This window comes from Idiotropiscis lumnitzeri, chromosome 8, assembly GCF_059441095.1.
Source record: "Idiotropiscis lumnitzeri isolate Australia: NSW breed Sydney's pygmy pipehorse chromosome 8, RoL_Ilum_1.0, whole genome shotgun sequence".
Classification (NCBI taxonomy): domain Eukaryota; kingdom Metazoa; phylum Chordata; class Actinopteri; order Syngnathiformes; family Syngnathidae; genus Idiotropiscis; species Idiotropiscis lumnitzeri.
The window spans coordinates 8,993,095-9,016,921 of NC_142398.1; the positions used below are offsets into that span (position 1 = coordinate 8,993,095).

Genomic DNA, 23,827 nt, shown 5'->3' on the forward strand with positions numbered 1-23,827 from the left:
TTTATCTGCATGTTGTGATAAGCAGAATGTGACTGTACAAACCCTCAACTCCAGCACGCCTTCTAGTGAGTGAGGCACCCCCCCTACACACAGACACATTTTGGCCTGTTCTAATGATAATTAGTAAGATGTTATACAAAAACCCAATTAAAATAAATAGCATAAACAATCAGGAATTGCCGAATTTAGTCCTTGCTCTATGAGCAGATGTCCGCAATCACCAGCTCAGTAGCACAAATGAGCACATTTCTCTGTTTATTGGAATAAAGGACACCGACTTATCACATTGTTGTTGTCATTACATCAAGCATACACTCTTCAAATCCAAAGAGCAAGAATGAAACAAAACAGAGAAAAAAAAACAATCATGTGCAGAACAGAGAATCTCTCCTTCTTCGTGTCTTATATTATTGTGAATATATATTTACATCTATATAATCATATTAATACTTTGTCATGGTTACAAAAATAAGATTACGTTACTGTGGGTGAGCGACTACACACACATACACGCACGCACGCACACACAACACACAAATAGCTGTACAGTCCTCATTGAGGGCAAAGATACACATCATATATATATATATTTTTGAAGTCAAAACAAAAAAGAGGGATTATTACCCTTATTCAAAAGAAAAACATAATGACTTTTGTGAATAACCAGCAAATTGTACCGGCAGTTGGAAGTTGTGTTTCCATTTTGTCGAGAAACAAGAATGGAGGCGCAAAACAAACAGTTGAATGCCACAAGCCCTCAAAATGAGCGGACCAATCAAAATCCAGCTAGAGAGCGTGGCGAGAAGCGTCTATACTTTGACTGGACGTCAAAGGTTGGACATGACTTTTCGACTTGGTCAATTAGCGCCTGGTAGACTAACTTGGTCTAATCGCTATCCAGTAAGCATTTGGTGTAATTTATGACAGAAATCTCCAGCGGTGACACCAAAATGTGGATGCATTCAATCCAAACAACAAGACCAACAATGCACAGATTTACTCTGTGCATCTTGACTGGATATATGCATATCAATCCACTGTTACTGTCGATCACATTCGCAGTAAAGAAAGAATTTTATGCAACCGTAATCTTTTCCATCATTTTTAACAGGGGCGCAAGTATTCATATTCCAATTTTTCAGAATGGCATAGCAAGTTCCCACAGCAGCCACACATCTACTCTGTGACCAAACACAGTGCTGCTCAGCTTCTGGCTGGAAGATGTCAACTCTGGTGGAATTTGGGAATGCTAAAAAGTTTGTAACACTGGCTAGGCATATAACATAACCATATATATTTTTTTAAATTTTTTTGGGATAATCTCCCCAAAATGCAATAGTTTAAAAATAGTAGTTTGACTTAATTTCTGCAGCGCAAGTAAAATTATGACAGGCCGTGTTCTTTTGACCCTCATGTTTAGTTTTTTTTTTTTTTTTTTTTTTAAAAACAAAAACAAATTATTGCACTGCTACTTGCTTTCAGTGCGCATTATTTTGTTCACCATGCCAACCACATCACAAATATTCCCGTCACAAAGCTTTTTAAAGGCATTAAGTCCTTAATGGGATTGTTTGACCTATTCCTTACGTCTATTACACGAGCTACGAAGATGACATTAATGGATACCAGAGGGTTAATAACTCTCAATCGTCAATCCAGCGAGACAAAGAAAAAAAAAAGTCTCACTCTGGTTTCTTCGACTGGCTAAACTACGATAGAATTCTTACCGGACTATAGTGAGGTTGCAGCGAGACAAACGAAACAAAACATTCAGCGAAAAAAAACCCAAAGCAGTAAAGTTCTAGTAAAGTGTTATGTTATATCACGACATCAAGTTTTTTTGCACAAAAAATCTAGCTTTGAAAAAAAAAAAATGCTCACTGGCAGCGTACACACTGTAGTTTTCTTACATGAAACCACAATGTGCTCTTTTTCGTCAAATCATATCACTTCACTGACCATGAGCACGAATGTGGAATGTTACACACTCGAGGAAATACTTCAGAATCCGCACACAAACATAAAAGTATGGAGAAATGTCAAATGTAAATGCGGTTTTACATGTCACAATATTCAAATGATGTTGGATGTGTGGTCTTCTTTTTGTAACTGATGAGATTTGACTATCTGATAGTTTAAATTAAAAAAAAAAGAAAAAAATAAAGAAAAAAAAACAAACACATATTTGGTACCGTAGTTTTATGTCGTTATTTTTTTCCAGATGAAACCACGTCACAATTTTTAGTAGCTCCAACGTGGAATGTCACATACTCGCCTCCACAAATAAAAATAAAAAATACAGATAACTTTGGCTTGAGGACCTTATTTTACATTAAAAATATCGAAAAATATCTCGGCTATATAATGAAAAATGAAAAAGGTGATAATCTTTTTCTTTTATCGACGACTCGGAAAGAAAATGTATTGTTGCAACATATATTTTGCACCGTAGTTTTCTTGCGTTACATCACAGCTTACGTTTTTCTTAAAATCACGTCGTCACTTCACTAATCACCAGCTTGGATGTGCGACGTCACACGCGCGCGCATACAAATTGGATTTTCTTACGTTACGTCACAATTTTCGTAAAATCACATCGTCACTAATCACTGGCTCGGACGTGGAATGTCACACGCATGGATATGCTTCGGAATTGCCTCCACATCACCTGCACAAATTACAACGGGAAAAACTGGACATGGTGATTTTTTTTCGTCAACTTTGCTGTTGCAACCCCATTTTACAAGATGCCAAAAACGTTTAAGAAGGATGTCGGTAGTGTCATCTTCCATCTCTCACATTTATTTATTTATTTTTTAGAATGTGAGAGAAAATGCTAATGTAGCAACATCGCTGATTTAAAAACGAAAAAAAATGAAACTGAAAACTTCAAAAGCCATGTCGTCACTTTACAAATTGTGGAATGTCACACATTTGTGCATATAGTGGACTCACACACAACAATAAAAAGACCCAAAAACCCAAGACTGAAAAATCCAACGCTGACTTTTCGTTTTCGTGTCGACACAACCGCTTCTTTAAAATATTTTGTAGAACAATAGAACAAAAAGGATGTAACGTATGCTTATGAGAAAAAACACTAGTTATTTAACAAATGTTAGATATGAATTTTTGAGACCAGGATAAAATTCCTTATTCAAATAAAAAAAAAAAATAATAATAATACACAACGTTTTCTCATGTTACATCACAACTTGCATCTTTCGGATAATCAAGTGATCGCTTCATTAATCACTGGCTCGGACGTGGAATTTCACACAGACAAATACTGTTCCCCCCCCACATGCAAAAATAAAATTTCCGCAAAAATGAGTGATCGTAAACCTTCTGTTGATTCATTTTGATATTTGAAACCTATTTTACACAACATGCTGAGACGACTGCAGTCCCAACTCATAAATAGTTACAAACGTAAAGAACACATCGCAAACCCAACGTTGTCATTTACATAGCGTGCCGAAAATATTTTGGAAAAAAAACATTGAAGGATATGGAATCGCTGAAAAACACTTTCTTTTGATCTGCTAACGAATATGATGCACACAATGTTTTTTTCCCAGAGAAAAATCTAAAAATCTACTGCAGCGGACGTTCACAAAGTACGGCGACGACATAAAGTGGGATGGCGGAGTGGAAACGATGACATCTGGGAGGGGTCAACTACCGCATGGATGCCGAGTTGAAACTACGCGCTGGCTGCTCGGTGCTTTATCGTGGCATACAGCAGTTTGGGTTCACTCGGGAATGTGAGGTTGTTTCGGGGGAAGAGATGTTTTATTTGTTGATTTCTTAAGAGGCCATTACTACATTAGAGCGACGTGCGGCAGGTGGCACTCTAGTGCGGCAGGGGCACCAAGATGTCCACATAGTTGATAGGGAAGAAGCCTGAGTTGCCGTGCAGCATCCCCTCGTACCAGTTCTCGTCGATCTTGTTGGTCAGGGTGATAATGTCGCCCTCCTTGAAGCCCAGCTCGCCTTCGTTCTCCGGGTCAAAGTCGTAGAGGGCGCGGCAGCAAGGCTGGTCCATGGGGGCTGGAAGAAATACAACTTGTTGGAGTAGGAAGATGATGCGACACTCTTAAAAATGCCGTGAACAGCGGGGCTCACCTGGTGATCGAGCTGAAGGCAACGTGAGAAGGAACAGGATGTGCCGCAACGGCAAAGATAAAGACAAAGAATGAAAACATTAGGAACAAGACTTTCACGATTACATTTATGGTAGACGCATGGTGCTTCAGGAAAGGTACAGTTTGACATTTTGGGCATCAAAAGTGGAGCCCCGACTACGCTAAGCTTGAACTTAGAAATAAGTGAAGCAAAATCAAAACAGACAAGAGGGAACTATAACAGAGATAAAAGAAGAAATTCATTGAAAAAAATCAAACAGAAACTTAAATATTTTAACAATTAAGTGGAAATTAATCAAAAGAGAAAAGTGAAATGAAACTAAATACAACAATAAAATAGAAATGAGTAAAAACAGAAAAACAAAATATATAGTTTCATTAATAAAACGCTGGAACGTAAATTACAAATGTAACTCCAACTAAAAAAAAATAACCTCTGTTAATTTTATCAAACAAAAATTAAATTAAAATAAAAAAAATAATTCCTACATTTTACTTCTTAAACTATTATTTTGAACTTATTTTGGAATTAATATATAGTTTCTATCTTTCTCCTATTATCATTTTTATTATTTAAAAAGGCTGAAATTATTTGTAAAACAAAAATTTAAAAAATAAGACAATGAAAAAAAAATTATATATATATATATATATATATATATATATATATATATATATATATATATATATATATATATATATATTATACTTCCTTTTTCTTTAGTGATTAAATTAAGCACTGCTGGGGGCAGCAACGTCATTGATTTCACCTATGACCTCAGCCATCTTTTTGGAAAAATTGCGAATGGCTGTGTTTTTGTTTTGAAATTTTTTGGACCTCTCGCGTGCCGCAGACCACAACTGTTTTATTGTTGGAATTGCATTTATGATGATAAAAAATAGAAAAGAATGTCTTTGTAATTGATTTTAAAATAAAGATAAAAATGAATATCAATATGAATTTAGCATTAATATGTAGAAAATGACAATTTAGCTTCATTTTGAAAACTACATAAAATATTTTCAATTACAAAATCTAAAGAACTATGTTAGGGATTTTTAAAAAAAAAATATTCCTAGATATGCCATTAAAAGAAATATTTAAATTATTCTAAAACAACGACAATGACAAAAACTACAAAAAATAAAACATGAGTTACACATTTTCAAATATTAAAAAAATGGTTCAAAATATTTTTGTAACTTTGACTATAGGGGCTCCTTGTGTTTCCCCGAATGTCAAACTTTGACAAACAGAAAAAAAGAAGAAACAAGGGAGAAACAAACAGGTTAGACAGACAAGAAAAATCAGTGTAGACGAGGCTGCACTGCGGACAAAGGAACCTCCACTGTGTTCAAACGAAAACATTAACGGACGACTAAAGAGTCCCGCGAATCCCTCGTGCTCACCTGGAGATCTTGCTGTGAAGGGGAAAGGAGAAGACAGGTGAGACCCCCAAAAATAGATTACAGTAGAAACAATTGTGGGTGGATGAAGAGATGGGAGGAAAGAAAGAAGGTCAATGAGCAAAACGAGCAAACACGGTCTGCGCTGGCTCTCGGAACACAAAAGGTGAGGCAACGATGGAGGAGATGACGTGGAACCTTCTGTTTTGTCTCACCTGGAGACCTGGCTGCAAACGGGAAGCGGCCGGGCGATAAAGAAGGAAAGGGGGAGGGAAAAGACAGCAAGTCAGTTGGAGCGGATGAACGCGGAGGTCATGTGAAGCCGCAAGTGGACGGCGCGTGTGACCTAGGAAGGCTCACCTGGTGACCTCGCCCCTGCACGAGTCAACAACGCATAAAGGGAGGGGAACAAAAAGAGAGAAGAGCGACACAGTTGTGTTTATTTGTTGGGGAAGTGAAATGTGGCAAAAGGAGCTGGGAAAAAAGAAGAAAATTAGCAAAGTGCATAATGAGGTTATGACCACACCAAACCACTTGACGGGAAATAGAGTATTACTCAACTACATGGTTGTTTAGTCACTTAAGGACAAAAACATTACATTTATTACATTTTTGTTTAATAAAATAATACAATTACAAATGGTTGCTGTTTATAAAATTTCCCTTGCTGTATTCGTGTGGAGATGACCTGAAAATTTTGCTGTGAACTCCCAAATGTTCGCTACAAGCCAATGTGCCATCTGATTTTTTTTTTTTTTAAATTGGCTCACATTTGAGAATTGACAGGAGAACAGAAAAACATTGAGCAAAAGAAATGTGGGTACCGCTTTAATATAAGGGAGGCCTTATAAATTGTTAATAAACAGGTTAATAACAGTGTAATGATGCCTTAATAAACAACTAAATAACATACAATAATAATATAATATAAAACATACACATGACTGTTTACAATAAATGTGAGCTCCTTATTTGCCATGGGGAGGTATTAAAAACCAGTTGATAATTACAAAAAGGGAAGTCTTTTTAGAGATTCATAAATAATAATGTACTTATTCCTTTCTTCAAATAAAAGCATCAGTTATACATTGAACACTTTTCATTTTTGCCATTGTAGATACGTTCACTAGTTGGTTGGTGGTTGGTGAGTTGCCTCACATTTGTTTATTAAGGCTTTATTAAACATTAATAACCTATTCAATAACCAATTTATAAACAGTACCTGTAAAGTGATACAAAAACAAAACAAACATTCATGTCCATTCTTGGACATGATTTTGCCAGGTTCTTGGGTGTGCACTCACCCGGAGACCGAGCACTGTGAATTCCTCCATTGTGGTTCTCGCTGATGGAGGAAAAGTCCAGAGTGGTACGGGGCTTGGGGACGTACTCTTTTCGTGACTTGTGGGAACAATCCTTTATCCTGCACAGCCGACGACACAAGCTCGGCTGGTCATATGTTCCCAAACAATGGGGAGCAGAGCGACAACGCTGCAAAAACTGGCTTTTGATAATGCAATGAAATGGTTATCTATTAAGTTTCCATTGAATGTTAGCATTAGCATTAGAATAGCGGACTAAAGTCTAAACTTTGAAGTTACTTAATCTAAGCAAAATTATCTGCCAAAAGAACAGGGATTTTTTTTCAACTAAGTTAACCTAACTAGCCTCAACAACCCTACTGATGTCTTCAAACTTGTGTATCTATAATAACAGCATCTAGATACTCTCGATTTCAATAAATCATGACAACAAATTTGACTACTTTGTAAGAACAAATAACTTGATAGAGAAAGAAAAAACATATTTTGCCTTTAATTTGTTAGTCTAATAGTGTAGTTGCCAAAGTCATATTTGAACGTGTATGGAAAACAAGAAAAAAAAACGCAACAAATTCATCAAATAATAAATGCCTTGATTCAACCTTGACCTAGATGACTGCGAATCGACACCGAAAAAGAAAAATGAAAATTTTTAGCTTTTATTGCTATTGCGACGCAAAGTGAAACGTGACTTTAAAAAAAAAAAGTGCAATTAGGCTAACGTTATTGAATCTCAGTTGCTATTTTGCTTTCGCAGAGCATCGAGCGGACGTTGTGGAAGAACTGACCGTTCATCAATCTTGCTGCACAGCTGCGTGAGGATCTCTGCCGCCCGGCTGTGATATTCCACCTGAGCGTGGACCAACGCCGCCAGCTGGCTCACCTGCTCGATCTGCAGACGCAAAACGTTTTTCGATGATTTACGAAACCCTAAAGTTACGTTAATTGATTCGAGAATTGGACTCGTTTTGCACGTTCAACTCTCTGACATTCAACAAAAATTCAATGAAAAATTATGCATTTAAACAAAGGAAACACTTTTTAAGGAAATACTAGTATGTGTGCACATGTGTTACGACCACAGCGTTTCAAACTTTTCTGCCCCATCATTTTGCGGGCTCACGCTTACGTCGCTCTCCAGCAGGTTGAACATGCTGAGCTCGGCGATGTCCTTGGATTCGTCGAACTTTTCCAGCGCTTGCTTGAGCTCGTCGTCCGTCACTTTTCCCTGGCGCTTCTTCTTGTAGTCAAAGTCCAGACGCCGGCCCTCCATCTTCTTCAGGTGATGCTGTGAGACACCAGAGTCGCGCGTCTTGAACGCCATCTTTCTGTGGAGTTACGAACAAACCAACCTGAATCTCCTTGAGGTCTTTCTCATGAAGGTTCTGCAGCGGGTCGATGAAGTTCTGCTTGACTTCCATGTCTAGGGCGTCTTTCACCTCGGCCAGCTCACGCATGCACTCCCCGGCGTCGATCAGAGCCAGGCCTGAACACAAAGCAAATTGTGACCTACAGCAGCACTCGAACTGCAACTTTCAAAAATGTTCAACGCAGTCGAATATTGGCGTGTGGGTTTTATTGCAGGTGGAGCAAACTCAATTTGTCAAGGGCCACATCAGAGTTGGTCTGCAATGGAGGGACCTTATGACAGTGAACCCATATGTATTATTATTTCCAAATGTATTATCCCTCATATTATCAAATATATTGCACACAAATTGATGGAGATCTGGTTTTAATATCATAAGCCAGGATGAACAAAAACCAACCCCGTCCCAAAATAAATAAAATAAATAAATGCTTGCAATATTGCAGTGTTAATAAAAGTCAAATTGACAATTTGCAATTTCAGCACAAAACACAAAGTCGCCACACATGATTTGCCATAAAATGGTGCCATCTGCGTGTAAAGCAACTTTGTTGAAGAGAGGGGAGGAGCTTCATTTAGTCAAGCCATAGCCTTGTCTAAAGTGTCCATGACAGATTCGGGGACAATAAAGTATATGTCATCAAGTGAAATGACATCTGGGGGCAGTTACAAACCTTGCTAGCTGGGTACACTATAATTGACACCCCCCTAAAATATATCATTTATAATTTCATATAGATGCCAAATGAAAGCATAACGACTGCTCAACTCATTTGAACATAGTTCCTTGGCACCAATATGTCACAAGATGGCGGCAAATCACACTTTTGTCAAAATGAAGCTCCCCGAATCAAGTTATTCTAATAACCGAGGACAGGTTTCCAAAAATAACTTAATCTGTGGTCCCTATCCCTGGCAAATAACGGGGGCTCACTGTATTATAAAGCATCACTGCATCATTTGAAATTGCAATTCTGACAATATTATTGATAACACTTCACACTTTGCAAACATTGCACACATTTTGAACGCCACGGTAATAAAAAAAAAAAAAATGCCGTCAGCCTCTCACCGAAATTGGACTCCTCGCCGAGCTCGCGACCGAAGCGCTGCATGGACTCTCCCAGGATGGCTTCTGTTTGGGTGTATCCGGGTCCCTTCTCTTGACCGCGCATGCGAGACATGGAGTTCATCATGCTCATCTTGGCTCTGGTGGCTGCAAAAATAATAAATGCACAAATCAAGACTGCAAATCTATGTTATTGCTTTACACTTTCAGTAATGAAGGTAGTTGTGGCCTGAGCACACCCAAATAAATCATTGCATCAATTTTGAAGGCATGTTTAGCCTGGTGACAAGATGCCATGATTTTGGGAGTGGTGGTGAGTGCGACTCCTAAAAAGTGGATCAGCACCACTCCCCAAAATGTCTTGGAATAATCGCTCAAGATGAAAGCCAGTTTCACATCGTGTTATGAAATTTTGGGGGGTGGGCATGTCTATCATAAATAAAAGCCACCCAAAAAAATAATTCTGTCATTTTGGTTTGAAGCGATCATTTTGAGGGATTTGGGCCATTTCCAAAAATCCTTCCAAATTTTGCAATTTGATTTACAGCCCGAGTTTTACTTTGCAACATGAAATTTGATAGATATGGTCTATTGTGAGTAGACCTGCCAAAAAGTCTCGCAAACTCAAGCCTGCAAAGACATAGGAAGTCCAATATTTTGGTTTGGCTTCGACAATTTGACTGATTCGAGCCATTTACAGGTCTCCTGCCAAAAGAAACTTATCCTCGGGATTTTGTTTGATGTCAACGGGATTTTAACCACAGATGCTCGACAGACAGAGGAGTCAAAATTGCAACATTTTTAGTTTTCGGCATTTTGAAAACTCATCGAAAACCCATCAATCATTTCCGAGAAATTTGCCATCACGGGTTGAAGTAAGCATTTGGGATGATTTTGACTAGTTGCAGGGGCCGTTCAAAAATTAATGAGTAAAGGATTTCAGTTTTCATCATTTCTTTAAGAAATGCCATAAAACATGAACAAAAAAAATGACGAGCGCATCTCGGCCACGTCACCTGGGTTGGGCTGCAGATACTCCGTCGTCTTGGTCATGATGTCCATGACTGCTCGGGTGGTTGTGTCCACCTTCTGCGCAAGTCAGAAATCACAATAAAATTGAGATCATATTTCTTTGTACACCTATTGTGGATGTAATGAATGACAAAGTCTCGCCTTTTCCATTTCAGTGAAGTCCTCATCGAGCTTAGTTCCCTCAGCTCCGCCCACTTTCTCACTCACTTTCTGCAAAAGACCCATATTACACACTTAGAATGCGGAATAATATGTACAACGGCAGTCACAAATATGAAATTATTATTGATTTCAACTTTTATAGAGGAACCATTATTTTTTTGTCCTGGCCTGTTTCGTAAGTTTTTTTTCTTAAATAATTCTATTGGATGGCAATTGCAAAGAATCACCTGATTTTCATTGGCTAATTTTCTACGTTTTTATGACTATTATTCAGATTGATTTATTTGTTAGCAGAGGGATTGCAACAATAATGTCCATGTATCTATGTTGTCTGTCTCCAAGTGTTGAAGCATCAAAGCGATTTTCGCTAGCCAGTCTATGGCATTTTGCACTGTCTCTTTGCATGAAGCTAGTGATGCCGTTTGGTTAAATACAATGTATGATTCTCCTTTAAGTTTTAAATTTCACTCGGAATGGCAATAGGTAGTTTGAGGCAGACAGACATCCTCTTTTTTTAAAGAAACGTTCATTATCAGCTACTTGTTATAAAGTTTTCTGCTACTCGCAGTGTCAGCCCATATCTTGAAATATTCACTCGTTGGATCACTCGCAAGTTGCGTACCAATGTAACGATATTAAACTGAACAAAACTTTTTGGACACTTATTCAATTCCATTAAATTCCTTTTTTTGTTGTTGTTGTTGACTATTAATCAACATTATTGGTTTTCTCCAGCTTGTGCCAAAAGGTGGGGAAAAAAAAACAAGCCTGTCTAAAAAGACGATTTAAGTCGATGAGAGATGAGTTTTGAAATTTGAATTTCCTCCTGATGTGATCACAAACGCACACACACACACACAAAGGTTTTGCTGTCAATCATTCATATTTCTGCCTCTGAAACCGGAGCTGGATGCTGGCTGTCGCCTGGAGAGGCCAGTGATCTGACACAATGAGGACACACACACACACATTTGAGCAGGCGTACGCGTACACAGGCACACACACACACACGCACGCACCGCCCCCCCCACCCCCTCGATTTAATGAGAGAGATGGTGACAAAAAGCCTTCAGGTAACATTGCCATGAGTGAATGAAACAACACTTGTTATATTATTTGAGTTGAATGAATATTTATGCAGACAAGCGAATCAAAATATTAAGACTTTTCCTTCGTGTGATGCATTGGACCACTACACAAATGGAAACATTGTTCAACGAATACCTTCAAAACGGAGCGTTTTTCATTTGTAAAAGCACCATTTTCGACAAATTCTCATGAAGTGAATGTCATGAAGAGTACCTGATGATAATGACCAAAGAAGGTGATTTGTGACGGAGTGGAGGATGGATGGGGAGGTTATAATGTTGAGCCGGTGACAGCAGTTTACGCAGCGAAAGACTTCCTGAGGATTTGTGTGCTCTATGAGTCATTTCAGCAAAAGACACACACAGGGACACGCACCCCCCCCCCCCCCCCCCCCACACACACACACACACAGACTAGAGTCTCCAGCCATTCGTACATCACTATGACTTCTTCCATCCACGCCGGTTGCCGTGGAGACCGTTATCTGCCCCGCGCCGGGCTCGTCAGATACACTCGACAATTGCGACGTCCTCTCTCATGCCTGCTTTGTAAATCACCATTCCAGCTGCCGAGTGATGCATTTGCATAAATAGTGTACATATTTAACGATATGCGAGAAAAGAAGTCTGACATCAAACATGATTGAAACGTATAATGAGTGTAATTGTGGAGCGTAACAGCGGCCGAAGACTCTGACAAATAAAGATAAGGCTAATTATCCCGTCTTTGTGTTTGTAATCAGTAAGAACATTGTGATTGAGACTCGACACGGGCTTTAGAAAGGGTCTTTGAAAAAATAAGTATTAAACATGCATTACGGCACAAGATAGTATTCTAATAAACAAGAAAGGATTTTTCAAATAGACAAATATGCAATGATGCAAAACATAAATTGGATGTGAATACAAAACAATAAAAACCCCACTGAACTCAAAATTGCATGGCAAAAATGATAAGAATTTAAGTTTGGTAATGGAACAAAATATTTTTTATTAATTTCGCTAATGTGAAAATGGACTTTTCCCACATTTTCAACAAATAAATAAGAGTTTATAGACTTATAGATAGAAGCAAAAACAACTTGCTTACTTTGTTGCGAAAACCAACATTGTTGCCATAAATATATTCATTCATTTGAAAGTTGGTCCAAATGAAAGTACTGTTTTACCCGAAAAAAAAATACAATTTGTGTTTATTACAGTGCAGTGCTTGATAAATAATTTGATCAATTATATAATTGAATTTTTCTCAAATTCTCAAATTTATTTTAAAAATATTTTTCTTTTATCTATTAATTATTCTTTTTTTTTTTTTTATAAATAAGAACCAGTAATTGAAGAGTAAAATTTTGATTATCAAAACAAGCAAATTATCCTTTCTCAAACAGCAGTGACTTGAGCGTCACTATCTCCATCCAAAATCCGCCAAATGTGAAAATGTCCCGAAAGTTTAAGTCTCGCAACCTGCAGCTCCCTTCCTCCCCTCCCTCGAGAGCAGGCTAAGGTCAGCACAAGTTTGCAATGAGCGACAGTGCAGGTGACGTCACGACGTCTCGACTTGGAATCAAACGCAATCGAGTCGTGACGCTAGCGAGGAGGCACGCGACACAAGTGACATGCGTGTCATTTCTTTTTGGCGATGCCTAGACAGGTTCAGTCGGCATCGTCGTCAACATCGTCATCTAAATACCGTCATTGATATATTTGAATTTCTTTCATTATTATCACTTGATGTTTTGTGCACAGTTTTGTGTGCACGTTGTACACTTTGTTGCATACATATTGAGTTGAATTTGCTTTTATTTGATCATTTTCAAGGCTCTGTTATGTTTATGAAGATGTACGTTCTATTTGTAAGCAGGGGATGATTATTTTAATTAGATAGATTCATTTATTGGATGAGTCTGTCGATTAATAATGGGATTTAAAAACATGTTTTCATTTTCCCGTCTTTATTCCAAAACAGGACATTATTTCAAATTGGCAGAGCAGAAAACACAAAAACATAACTGAAATATGATTCAGTTATTGGTTTGATCAATGACATGTAAAACAAATAAATAAATCGGCAATAATTATTGGTCCTTGCTTTCTGGACAGCAGAATGTAGAGCGCTTTGTATCCAGCAGTGCTTTAATTTAACTGCTTCACGAATACACTTGAGTTGAGTGGAGAGCCGAAAATTTCCGAGCATTTGGTCAATTTTAAATTCAACAAGGTCTCGAAATGATTATTTGATTCGCTGTGGATGAGTTCATTATTTAATTGTGACATCTCTAAACTGTTTAATCGTATTATTAAATTGGTGCTTTGATGTTTAGGGGAGAAAAATTCAAAATGCTAAATTCCTCTTGTAGGATTTTGCAAAATATTCTTGACATTTGGTGTTTTACAAACATACACCGATGCTGGATTTGTGTAATTTGTATTTGATATGTAGAAAAACAAAGTTGGATTGACTGTCCCGATAAAAACATCTTTGTTTGTTGTCTTAAAATAAATTGAACATTTGCCGCCAAATTGTCTCTGATATTTGCAATAGTGGTGAGGAGGCAGACGAAGTGGAAAGGTTTTTTTTTTTTGGAGTCAGGGAGGGGGGGGCTTTAGATACTCTCCCTCAGGAGGATGCCCGGGGGGCCTCTGCCCCCCCTTGCACATAACTGACGTAATTCATTTCAATTTGTTTGCTCACTAAACGGCTTAAGTTGGCATCATCAACGTCATCCTCACAAAGTTTTGCAATTCTAAGTTGCGGGGGGGGAGCTCCAGGCGCCACATCTCTTCTGCACCTGGCAACCACGCGTACCCAATCAGATGGGATTAAACGGTCTAAATGTGGAGAGGAAGCGCTGCGGGCGAGCAAGCAGGCGACCTCGCTGCCTTTTGTCACCCAGAATCACCCGCATCATCAGCCAACGCTCTTTAGCGCTCGCCCGCACGCGCGCTCTCAAGAGGCAAGTGCCTAGTGGACACGTAACCCGATGATTCGTGTGAGACAACCAAGACAAGAATGGCAACTATTTTAATGATTTCGTCCGATGATTTGAATTTGCATGTTCTGACTCTTCTTGCATCACTAATGTTCTTGAGTACATGTACTTACTGCAGCAGATTTTATTATTATTTGATTTACATTGTATTTTTTTCATCGTCTTTCTATGTCTTGTTTCAATCTTTAATTGTGTCCATTTTATGTATGACATTATCTGTATGTTATTTCTTTACTGACGAGTCAAAGATACATTTCCATTTTGGTGGACATTAAAGATGTATTCTATTCTGTTCTAATATTACGAAATATATTTACATAATTATATCATAAACTAAAAACCAAAATTTGGCTTCAATGTTTACAAAAATGTACGTTTGGTTCTTTGATAACTAAATTGTGTTTGCTGCTACTTAAAAAAGAAATAAAAACTCTGTTTATTGAGACGAAATTGACTTAATTGCCTCCTCATGTCTTCTTATTTATTTATCCATGTATTTTTTGACCAGACGGAAACGCTTTTCCCGCCCCATCCTCGACCTATTTTAGCATCCGGGAGGCTCACATGCCTCCCAATGTGAGTCTGCACTCGCCCTGCCCCCATCCACGACTCGCCTCCCCTTCTTGCTCGGCGATCTAATCGGAGGCTTCCTGCCTTTAAATACACACACGGTGTGGAAGAGGCAGATTAAAAACGACAAGAGTGATTAGCGAGGCTATTCCGAAGGGACAGGTGACTGCTGGAAGAAAACAGGGTGTCCTTCAGAGCCATCTTAAAACACCTTTTCATGTAACCAAGCAGTTGTCACACTGCTTTTGGGCCCTGATTGGACAAGTCATTATAAGTCGAGCGACCGTCAGGAGAGAAGTCCTTCAAATTCAAGTGAGGTAGAATTAATCAACAACTCATCGATTACCAAATTAATTGTCAACTGCTTTGACAACCAATTAATCGTTTTGAGATGAATCATTTTCGCTTCTCAAGTGGAAATATTCTAAGATTTCCATAGTCCTCATGAAGCTGACTGATTACTTTGGTGTTTAATGATAGAAACATTTTTTAAAAATCTGCCTTTCCATTGGAAAACAATGATCAACATTTGCTGACATGTTACGGATCAATCCATAACAATCCATAATTGTTTTAGCAGTTGCAACATAATAATGTTCACTGGAAAATAGCATCCAATGTCAAAGGCACATCACGAAAACACTCTGGAGTGATCACACTCAGATTGGTTAGCAGCAGTGTTCAAATGGGCTTCGGTGTCTGTAAGTCATTTTTTTAGTATTCACAGGAAGCTGGATGTCTAACAGACAGACACACAATTGCGGAACGATGAGATGAGTGTTGGTGCTGCTGTTTTGGTTAGCAACGTGGTTCAAATGGGCTTTAATGTTCCCTGAAAACCAACTGACCTCTTAGCATAGAAATGCGAATTGAATATATTTTGTAAACCAGTCAGACGAGAGCAAACGTTAATTTGTCTGCTGTTCGGCTTCATCGAAACAAGGGAAATCCATTCGTCCTTTTTGAATCCTGAAGCTCACGCCAACATGCGGGCGGGCGGTCAGTTTTTTTGGATCCATCCGGTCGGCAACCAGAGGGGAAATTAAACTGTACGCCGGTCATTTTTGAACAAGGCACACTCGTTCCAATGTCAATCAACAAGGCTATTTGATTTCTCACGACGATATGAATGCCTCTTCTCGGTGTCCGCACTGACTGACCTCTATGCTCATAATGCGTGTTTGTCACGTGACGCCAAAGCCTTCACTTATGTAACAATAGCCGTGAGAACGTCGCCTCAGAGTCGAGCACGCTCTCCAACACCGCCCCTGTGGCGCTACGTCGGCGGGGGAGGCGACCAGCTGGCACCCAACGTGTGTGTGTGTGTGTTTGAGTGTGTGGATCGGATGCACGATGATGATGATGATGATGAGAGGAAGACTTAGGATGAGCAAGCTCAAACATGACAGAGGAGGTTTACCCAAAGGATGGCGTGCACTAGGTTATTTTTGTATTTGGCAGGAGAAAATTTGGTTTTGATGTGACCACAATGTAACATTCAGCCAGTTGTCATGCTGGATATTGTAAACAGTAGAACCAGACCGATTAATCGGTCAGACGATAATCCATCCATCCATTATCTGAGCCACTTCTCCTCACGAGGGTCGCGGGCATGCTGGAGCCATCTTTGGGCAAGCGGCGGTGAACACCCTGAACTGGTTGCCAGCCAATCACAGGGCACACCGAGACAAACAACCATTCATGCAAACAATCACACCTTGGGGCCATTTAGAATGCCCAGTCAACCTACCTTGCGTGTTTTTGGAAAGTGGGAGCAAACCGGAGTACCCGGAGGAAACCCACGCAGGCACGGGGAGAACATGCAAACTCCACACAGGAGAATTTCACCCTGTACCCCTTCACTGCCACCCCTGACCAATTATATAGGTAAAAATTGTTACAGGGAAAGAAATACATTATTTGTCAATATTAATGTAATAATGCATTGATATGAATAGAGACCTCCTTTATTATGAAAGCCTCACCATGAATACGCCTAAAACTCCCACCTGTCCATCATATGAGGACATAGTAACTCTGGGTGCGCAAATTCCTGCAAATCCACGTTAACGGTGGCTATATCAGCTCTTCACATTATTTAACATTGCAGTCACGATGCCAAAAGATGCAAAGCACACGAGAACTCGAAGCCCGAGCCGACCGGGAAGATGAAAATAAACCAAGCAAATAGGCTGACTGTGACTCCCTGAGCGCATTACACATTTAACAGAGTGAAGCCGCAAAGATGGCGTTTGGCCTGCAAGAAGATTCATTATCACGCCTGATGAGGAAAAATTGTCTTCAAGAGAGCCGGGCAGTAACGCGCCCCGGAGGATACAAAGCAGCCATGCGTTCATACTCGGATCAATAAAGACAAAAAAAAAAAAACTGTAGAAAAACAGATTCTTCTTCAGTGCAGACGTTCGATCAGACCGCAACGATTCTTTGGCAAAATAATAAAGAGCAATGCATCCTGGTGACCGAATAAAAGAGGTCAAATATGAAACGCCTTTGCAGAGTTTGGTATGCTTCACGTTGGCTTTGTATTGTATCACTTTGTCACCTGCAGACTGCTTTCATTACATTTCATCGACTCGATCTATTCTCCACCGGGGGTCGCCAAATTGTCTTTTCCTTTGAAACACGGTACTGATACGACAATGAATGGACTTTGGATTTGAGTTGGTTTTTCAGGTTGTGTGCTGGAAAGATGTGAACGCTCGGACACAACCACAAATGTGTCGGCCTAAATTGCTGCAGAGTTAATTTTTTGGGTTATAAGAGTTGGATATCCAAATAGATTAATTCATTGAATATGCACAATGTGATTTATCGAAACCCATGACGAATTCTGTTGTTTCAATGCAATTGCAATTTGTCGTATGCGCCCCAACTGGTCTAGACACGGTAATTTGATTCATAATGTGTTCGAGGAAAAAGACCGAAGCAGATAAATCAATTCAAGGGCCGTCTTTTCGGCCAATCACGCCCTCTGCTGTCGACAGAAATTGACATTACAACTTTCCCCCGGAACGTCACGTGACCAAAGCCAGAAAACAGGTGAGCTGTGACTGACGGGGGTCTGGTTGAGTTTTGCATTTTACAGTGAGTCATCCAATTTTTACGTCGTATTCTAGCCATGTGCAATTACCAATGGAGGATTTTTTTCATTGGAGGGACCAACGATATCCCAGGTGGTCCACAAAGCAAAAAAATAACGAATTTTACACCCACTCAGAAATCTTCAAAAAAAAAAAAAACGCCGATAAACATCTTATATGTTCCCTGCAACAGATGATGGGAATGGTGGGGAAAAGAATCCTGGGAAAACTCTGGAAAATACCCCAAAAAGCAATTATCTCGTCTGGCACCCGGGAGGGCCCATTTTAGGAGGTCTGTCGAACATGTGGTTCACATTTGCTTGCAGTGGGACTATCTCAGCCGTCTTTGGGCAGTAGATGGGGGACACCCCCGAACTGGCTGCCAGTCAATCACAGGGCTCATAAAGATGAACAACCCGCTGTGCTCACAATCACACCTAGGGACAATTCAGAGTGTCCAATCAACCTAGCATGCATGTTTTTGGAATGTGGGAGGGAGCCAGAGTACCCGAAGGAAAACCACGCAGAACACGCAAACTCTACACAGGAAGGTCGGAGCTGGAATCGAACCCACGACAGATGCACTATGAGGCCATCGTGCTAACCAGTCATCCACTGTGCCGCCCGCAATGGGACATAATCTCGGCAAAAATTTCTAACCATCACCTGAGGAGCAGGATTTTGGGCCCAGAAGCAGACATCGCAACTATGTTGCGTTTTTATTTCCAACAATTGAAAGTAAAAACAGAGGAGGCCGGATTCAGAGGAGAACCCGCATGCTCACTCGAATAATGCTTGACATACTGAGAATGTGTCACTCAGTAACTCATGATTAAATACTGTTAAGACGTCAGGCCTATTTGACATAATAAAGGAACAAAGTATAAAAGGGCCAGAGCATCTGATACATCAAGATAAGTCACAAGAAAAATGACCCCGTAATGGTTTGTTCAATCCAAAATGGAGCACTTCCTTTGTCTTTTTGGGCACTGGTTCTTTTTTGTGGCTCTGTTCGCGATGGACTCGCCTACCAAATATGTTGCTTCATGGAATTGCCTGAGGCTAGTGGCATTTTTAAAACATTTCCATCTTCGAAGGACCCTTGGAAGCGGATGGATACTTCACACCAAAATGGATGACCCAGCGAGTCTTTTTGAGCATTCGATTTTCTTTCTTTTTTTTTTTTTTGTGCGTCTAACATAATAATAATAATAATAATAATAATTAATAATAATTTTTTGTGCGTCTAACATACAAAATGTCATCTAACTTAACTTAACTTTGGGCAATTAATTTTTCAAATACTTAGCTGTTGCAAAGAGCTCCATAGTCATAATTGTTAATAAACATTTCTTCAAAAATTGTCTACGGCCCTTTAATCGACTTCAATTTTAAAGCACATTGGCTGTTAAGCGCACAGCATCTCAACGTGCGGACGTGACGTTGGCGTGTTCAAAGTAACATGGCAAATGAGGAAAGGAAGTGAGTCTGGCAAGCCTTGCAGCACAATGCTCATCCTGCACTACAATTACAGTTGAGTTATGATTGATCACCGTCTTCAAATTGAATGCGTTTTAGGCCCATTAAACTCAACACGCTTTCTGTCCGCAACATGACAGAGTGGGCGCAGTGATGCGAGCACGTTTGCCAAGATTAAGGCCACACGGATTCTTAGTCAATCGGATGCCAAATCACCGCGCTCGGATTAATGACACAATAATCCCGGCGGAATCATCCAGTCTGAGGACTGCTGTGGGCCGGCTGGGGAGGGCGGATGTCATGTCGGGCACGTGGCAGAACAAATGCCATCATCTCGTAGTTGTTTTTTAAAAAGCGCAAGGAAACGTGAGGTTGCACTTTTTTTGGTTTTTGTATACATGGAAAACTAATTAGTGGCGGGTAAAGGTTTGGCGCACAAGCAACAGAGAACAGATCTGTCCTGTAATATTTGGTCAATTATAATTTTGTTTTTTTTTAATTGGCTAATTACCTTGTGGTGAATTATACAAATGTTTTTTTTTTTTTTAATTGGTCAATTACCTCGCATGTTTTCTATTTTTTAAAATTCATTTATCTCACGGGTGATTCGTTAAATAATAACATAGCAGTAAAACAAACCAATTTACATTTTCTAAAAAGTAAATTATAAAATAATCAAATAAAAAATTCATATGCATGAAAAAATGTCGATTATACAGATATATTTTGAAGTATTTTATTATTTTATAACTGGTTGATTATTAATAATAGAATTATTCGTAAATAATAAGTAAAACATGAGAACAAATTCTTCTTTTTTTTTTTTTTTATTTAAATGTTTTACATGCATTTTTTTAAACCTGATCTACGCACGACCTGCTCCATCTGTCCATTTTTTAAACTCATTTGTGGCCCTCGAGCACAATAGTTTGGCCAGCCGTGATGATAGTGGTAGTGGCACAGAAGACTTGCGTAGGATGAAAATATTTTCTCCTTTCTCATTTTGAGTCACGATTCAACCCCAAAATAAAACAGGGAAGAATTCAGTATATTCTATTTCATTTTTGAAAGGGATTAGTGTATTTTTTGGTTAATTGAGTTATTTTTGGTTTGCAATTTTTAGTGGAGAGTTGGGCTCAAAATAGAGGAATGTGCCATCTGCAGCTGGACGCTACAAAGAAGAAAACAAGACCAATCGCTTCCCTTAGGGGACAAGCCGCTACAGCTGCCTGGAAGCAATCATTTCCGCTTTCATTACATGTCTCTATCGATCCCATTCAGCCTTTCCCCTTCTCAGTCCAACGCAATGTGAGTCGGAGCTTCCCAGTAGGCTCATTTGGACGAGCTAATTATGGACAAAATCAAAACTTTTTGCTTCATTCAACAGCTGCTGAATTAGCCCCAGTCAGATTCATAATGTGACGCTCGGCATGCTTTGTGCTATGTATGCGTTCAAGCTACTCCGCCTTTTTAAAAAGTCACAGAGACAATCCACACTATGAGGTACACTAATATAGTGGAATTATTTGTAATATTCCACATTTAACGCGAGAAAAATGCTCTTCCATTTGGCTAACACTTCTTCACAGTCCTGCGTGGAAACTAACACAAGCAAATTGCTCACCAGTTAACTAAAACTGGATCTGTCTTTATTTAGATTACCATGATGAACTTTATACACTATTATATTGAAACTTTGGTGAGCTGAATAATTATAATTTCTTGCTTTATGGACAGCTATCAAACGTTCCCACCATGTTCTGTCAACACGCAATGAAAAAAACTGAAGTATCACCATTCCGCATCATCCATCTGTTGAGAAGAGTGATTGCCAACCAGGTGCGAAGAGAGAGTATCAAATGTGATGCAGTAAATCATCCAATTTCCTTGAATCAGTCCGAAAATGATCTCTTTACTCAAAGCGATGTGTTGTTGTGCAACTTTCTATGCCAGCAACGTAGAGTGACACGCAGAACAATTAATCCGCTTGAGGACAGTAGGTACATGACTTTCCTGTGTCCACTTTTTGTTTAATGTTTGCTTTGTGGCGTGCGGTGAGGTTTTTGTTCAATTGTAAAAACATTTGTGCATGTGGTTCCAATTTCAGACAAATTTCTCTAGGATGAGCGTGTCTTTCGAGGATTCATGAAAATGGACAAACAAAAGCTGCCACTTCAGGACAACGTGGCAAACTTCCACTGTCTTTTCATACATGGCATTTTAAAGAATTTTTTTGTGGGCCGTCCCGTGACAGACGTGCCTAGCAAATTTCATTTTGCTTAAATTTCCCCCCAAAATTTCATCACGGTTCTCTAGGACAAGTCTGTCTTTGAAGGGCATTGCTCATATTTCAAATTTGGTGTAAACGACAATTCAAGGATACATTTGTGTTTAACGGACCCTGCAGCCAAAAAGATCCTAAAGTTGCCGTTTGCACCCAAAATGTCAGAACTTCAAGCAGCGCTGAGGCCTTGCGTTCGCGACCTCTACTTGACTTGATCGACCGTTGAACTCGGATCCCGTCGATATGCACCTGCAAGGTCTCCGAGGCTGTAAACACCACATGTGCATAATAACATAGAGCCATACATTGTCGTGCCCTTCAGTCAATGGACTGAGCCAATCAAGAAGACTGAATGAGGCTCGAAGAAAGTGACAAGCGGCCTCCATTCAATTCGATAACGATGACACCATTGACCTCAGCTGGATTCATGACGATTCTCTGGCTGCTCAAGAGCACACTGGAGCCTCTGAGAGAACATCAAGTTGAATCTAATTTTTACATTTCTTGTTGTGTTTAGGTCTCTGTAGTGCCTGGTGAAATCAAACATCTAAACAAATAAACGACAATAATCCTTTATTTATAGCGATAGTTCCGTCCCAGTCCATCTCATGATAAAAAGATGACAGTTTTTCTCAGTTGCTTTGGTACATTTCCCACATCGAGAGTGAAATTCTCAGAACTACTTGTTCAATCTTCTCATGATTGTCCACATCACAAAAAGCAGTTGCTCATTTCTTTTGATGGAGTTGTAAGTGCTTTGGCGCATCCATTGATGATGGACAATTCTCTGCTGTTTCCTGCAACAAATGTCAGTTTCACTGGGCCCGAGCTCAATGTGGAAAAGTGTGCTGCGGTCTGACGAGTCCGGATTTTAATTGTCTTTGCAAATTGAGGATATCATGTCCTCGTGCCCAAGGATGAAAAGGACCATCATGATTGTTATCAGCGCAAAGTTCAAAAGCCAGCATCTATGAGGTTGTTTTCGTGTCCATGGCATCAAGCAACTTGCATATCTGTGAAGGCACCATTAATGTTGAAAGGTACATCCTTGCCAGCAGTCCAGACCTGTTTTCTCTTGAAAATAGCTGGCGCATTATGCGTCCATCCATTATCCGAGCCGCTTCTGCTCATGGGCGTCGCAGGCATCCTCGAGCCTATCTCAGCTGTCTCTGAGCAGTAGGCGGGGCCCACCCTGGACTGGTGGCAAGCCAATCGCAGGGCACACAAAGATAAACAAACATCCGCACTCACAATCACACCGAGGGACAATGTAGAGTGTTCAAGGAACCGAGCATGAGGGAGGAAACTGGAGCACCCACAGAAAACCCACGCAGGCACAAGGAGAACATGCCAACTACACACAGGAAGCCTGGGATCGAACCCTACACCTGAGCTATGAGGTGCTAACCAGTTGCCCACCGTGGCACATCATGAAACGCAAAATATAAGAGAGAGCCCCAAATTTGAGCAACCCTAACCCAGTGCAAGAATGAGAAGGAATTCCACCTACAAAGCCTCAACAATTCGTCTCACAATGTCGCAAGTTCCCTGGAATTGGGGTTTGTGCGATATTTGTGGCTTATGTCATGATCATCAAAATGTATTCTAATGGGTCTCTCTTTAATATTGTCACACATTGCCGCATTTGGGCATTCGGTCAAACAAGTCTTTACATGCAAAATGGTTGAACAAGTTGTCATGTGTCGTGTATTTCGATCCATTTTCATTCGACTTTTCATCAGACTTTGGACGAACAAGGAATCAGAGGAAGAGGAGTGACACTGCATGACAAGTGAGCCAAAAGAA

At 39.7% G+C, this 23,827-nt stretch overlaps 1 protein-coding gene across 2 annotated transcripts in view; it reads right to left on the reverse strand.

The window, feature by feature from the left end:
• Nucleotides 1–242: 242 nt before the first annotated feature.
• Nucleotides 243–23,827, reverse strand: part of sh3gl2a (SH3 domain containing GRB2 like 2a, endophilin A1) — a 32,885-nt gene continuing 9,300 nt past the window's right edge. Inside the window, exons 2-13 of one of the 2 annotated variants that reach the window (XM_088301817.1) lie at nucleotides 10,489–10,557; nucleotides 10,332–10,404; nucleotides 9,319–9,462; nucleotides 8,230–8,363; nucleotides 8,007–8,165; nucleotides 7,666–7,769; nucleotides 6,860–6,978; nucleotides 5,916–5,930; nucleotides 5,771–5,782; nucleotides 5,559–5,570; nucleotides 4,129–4,140; nucleotides 243–4,053 (exon numbers count right to left, since the gene is read on the reverse strand). In XM_088301817.1, coding sequence (XP_088157943.1) covers nucleotides 3,857–4,053; nucleotides 4,129–4,140; nucleotides 5,559–5,570; nucleotides 5,771–5,782; nucleotides 5,916–5,930; nucleotides 6,860–6,978; nucleotides 7,666–7,769; nucleotides 8,007–8,165; nucleotides 8,230–8,363; nucleotides 9,319–9,462; nucleotides 10,332–10,404; nucleotides 10,489–10,557 — 1,050 coding nt within the window. In that variant the 3' untranslated portion in view covers nucleotides 243–3,856. The remainder of the gene's footprint in view (nucleotides 4,054–4,128; nucleotides 4,141–5,558; nucleotides 5,571–5,770; nucleotides 5,783–5,915; nucleotides 5,931–6,859; nucleotides 6,979–7,665; nucleotides 7,770–8,006; nucleotides 8,166–8,229; nucleotides 8,364–9,318; nucleotides 9,463–10,331; nucleotides 10,405–10,488; nucleotides 10,558–23,827) is intronic. The other variant, XM_088301819.1, reaches the window with a different exon arrangement.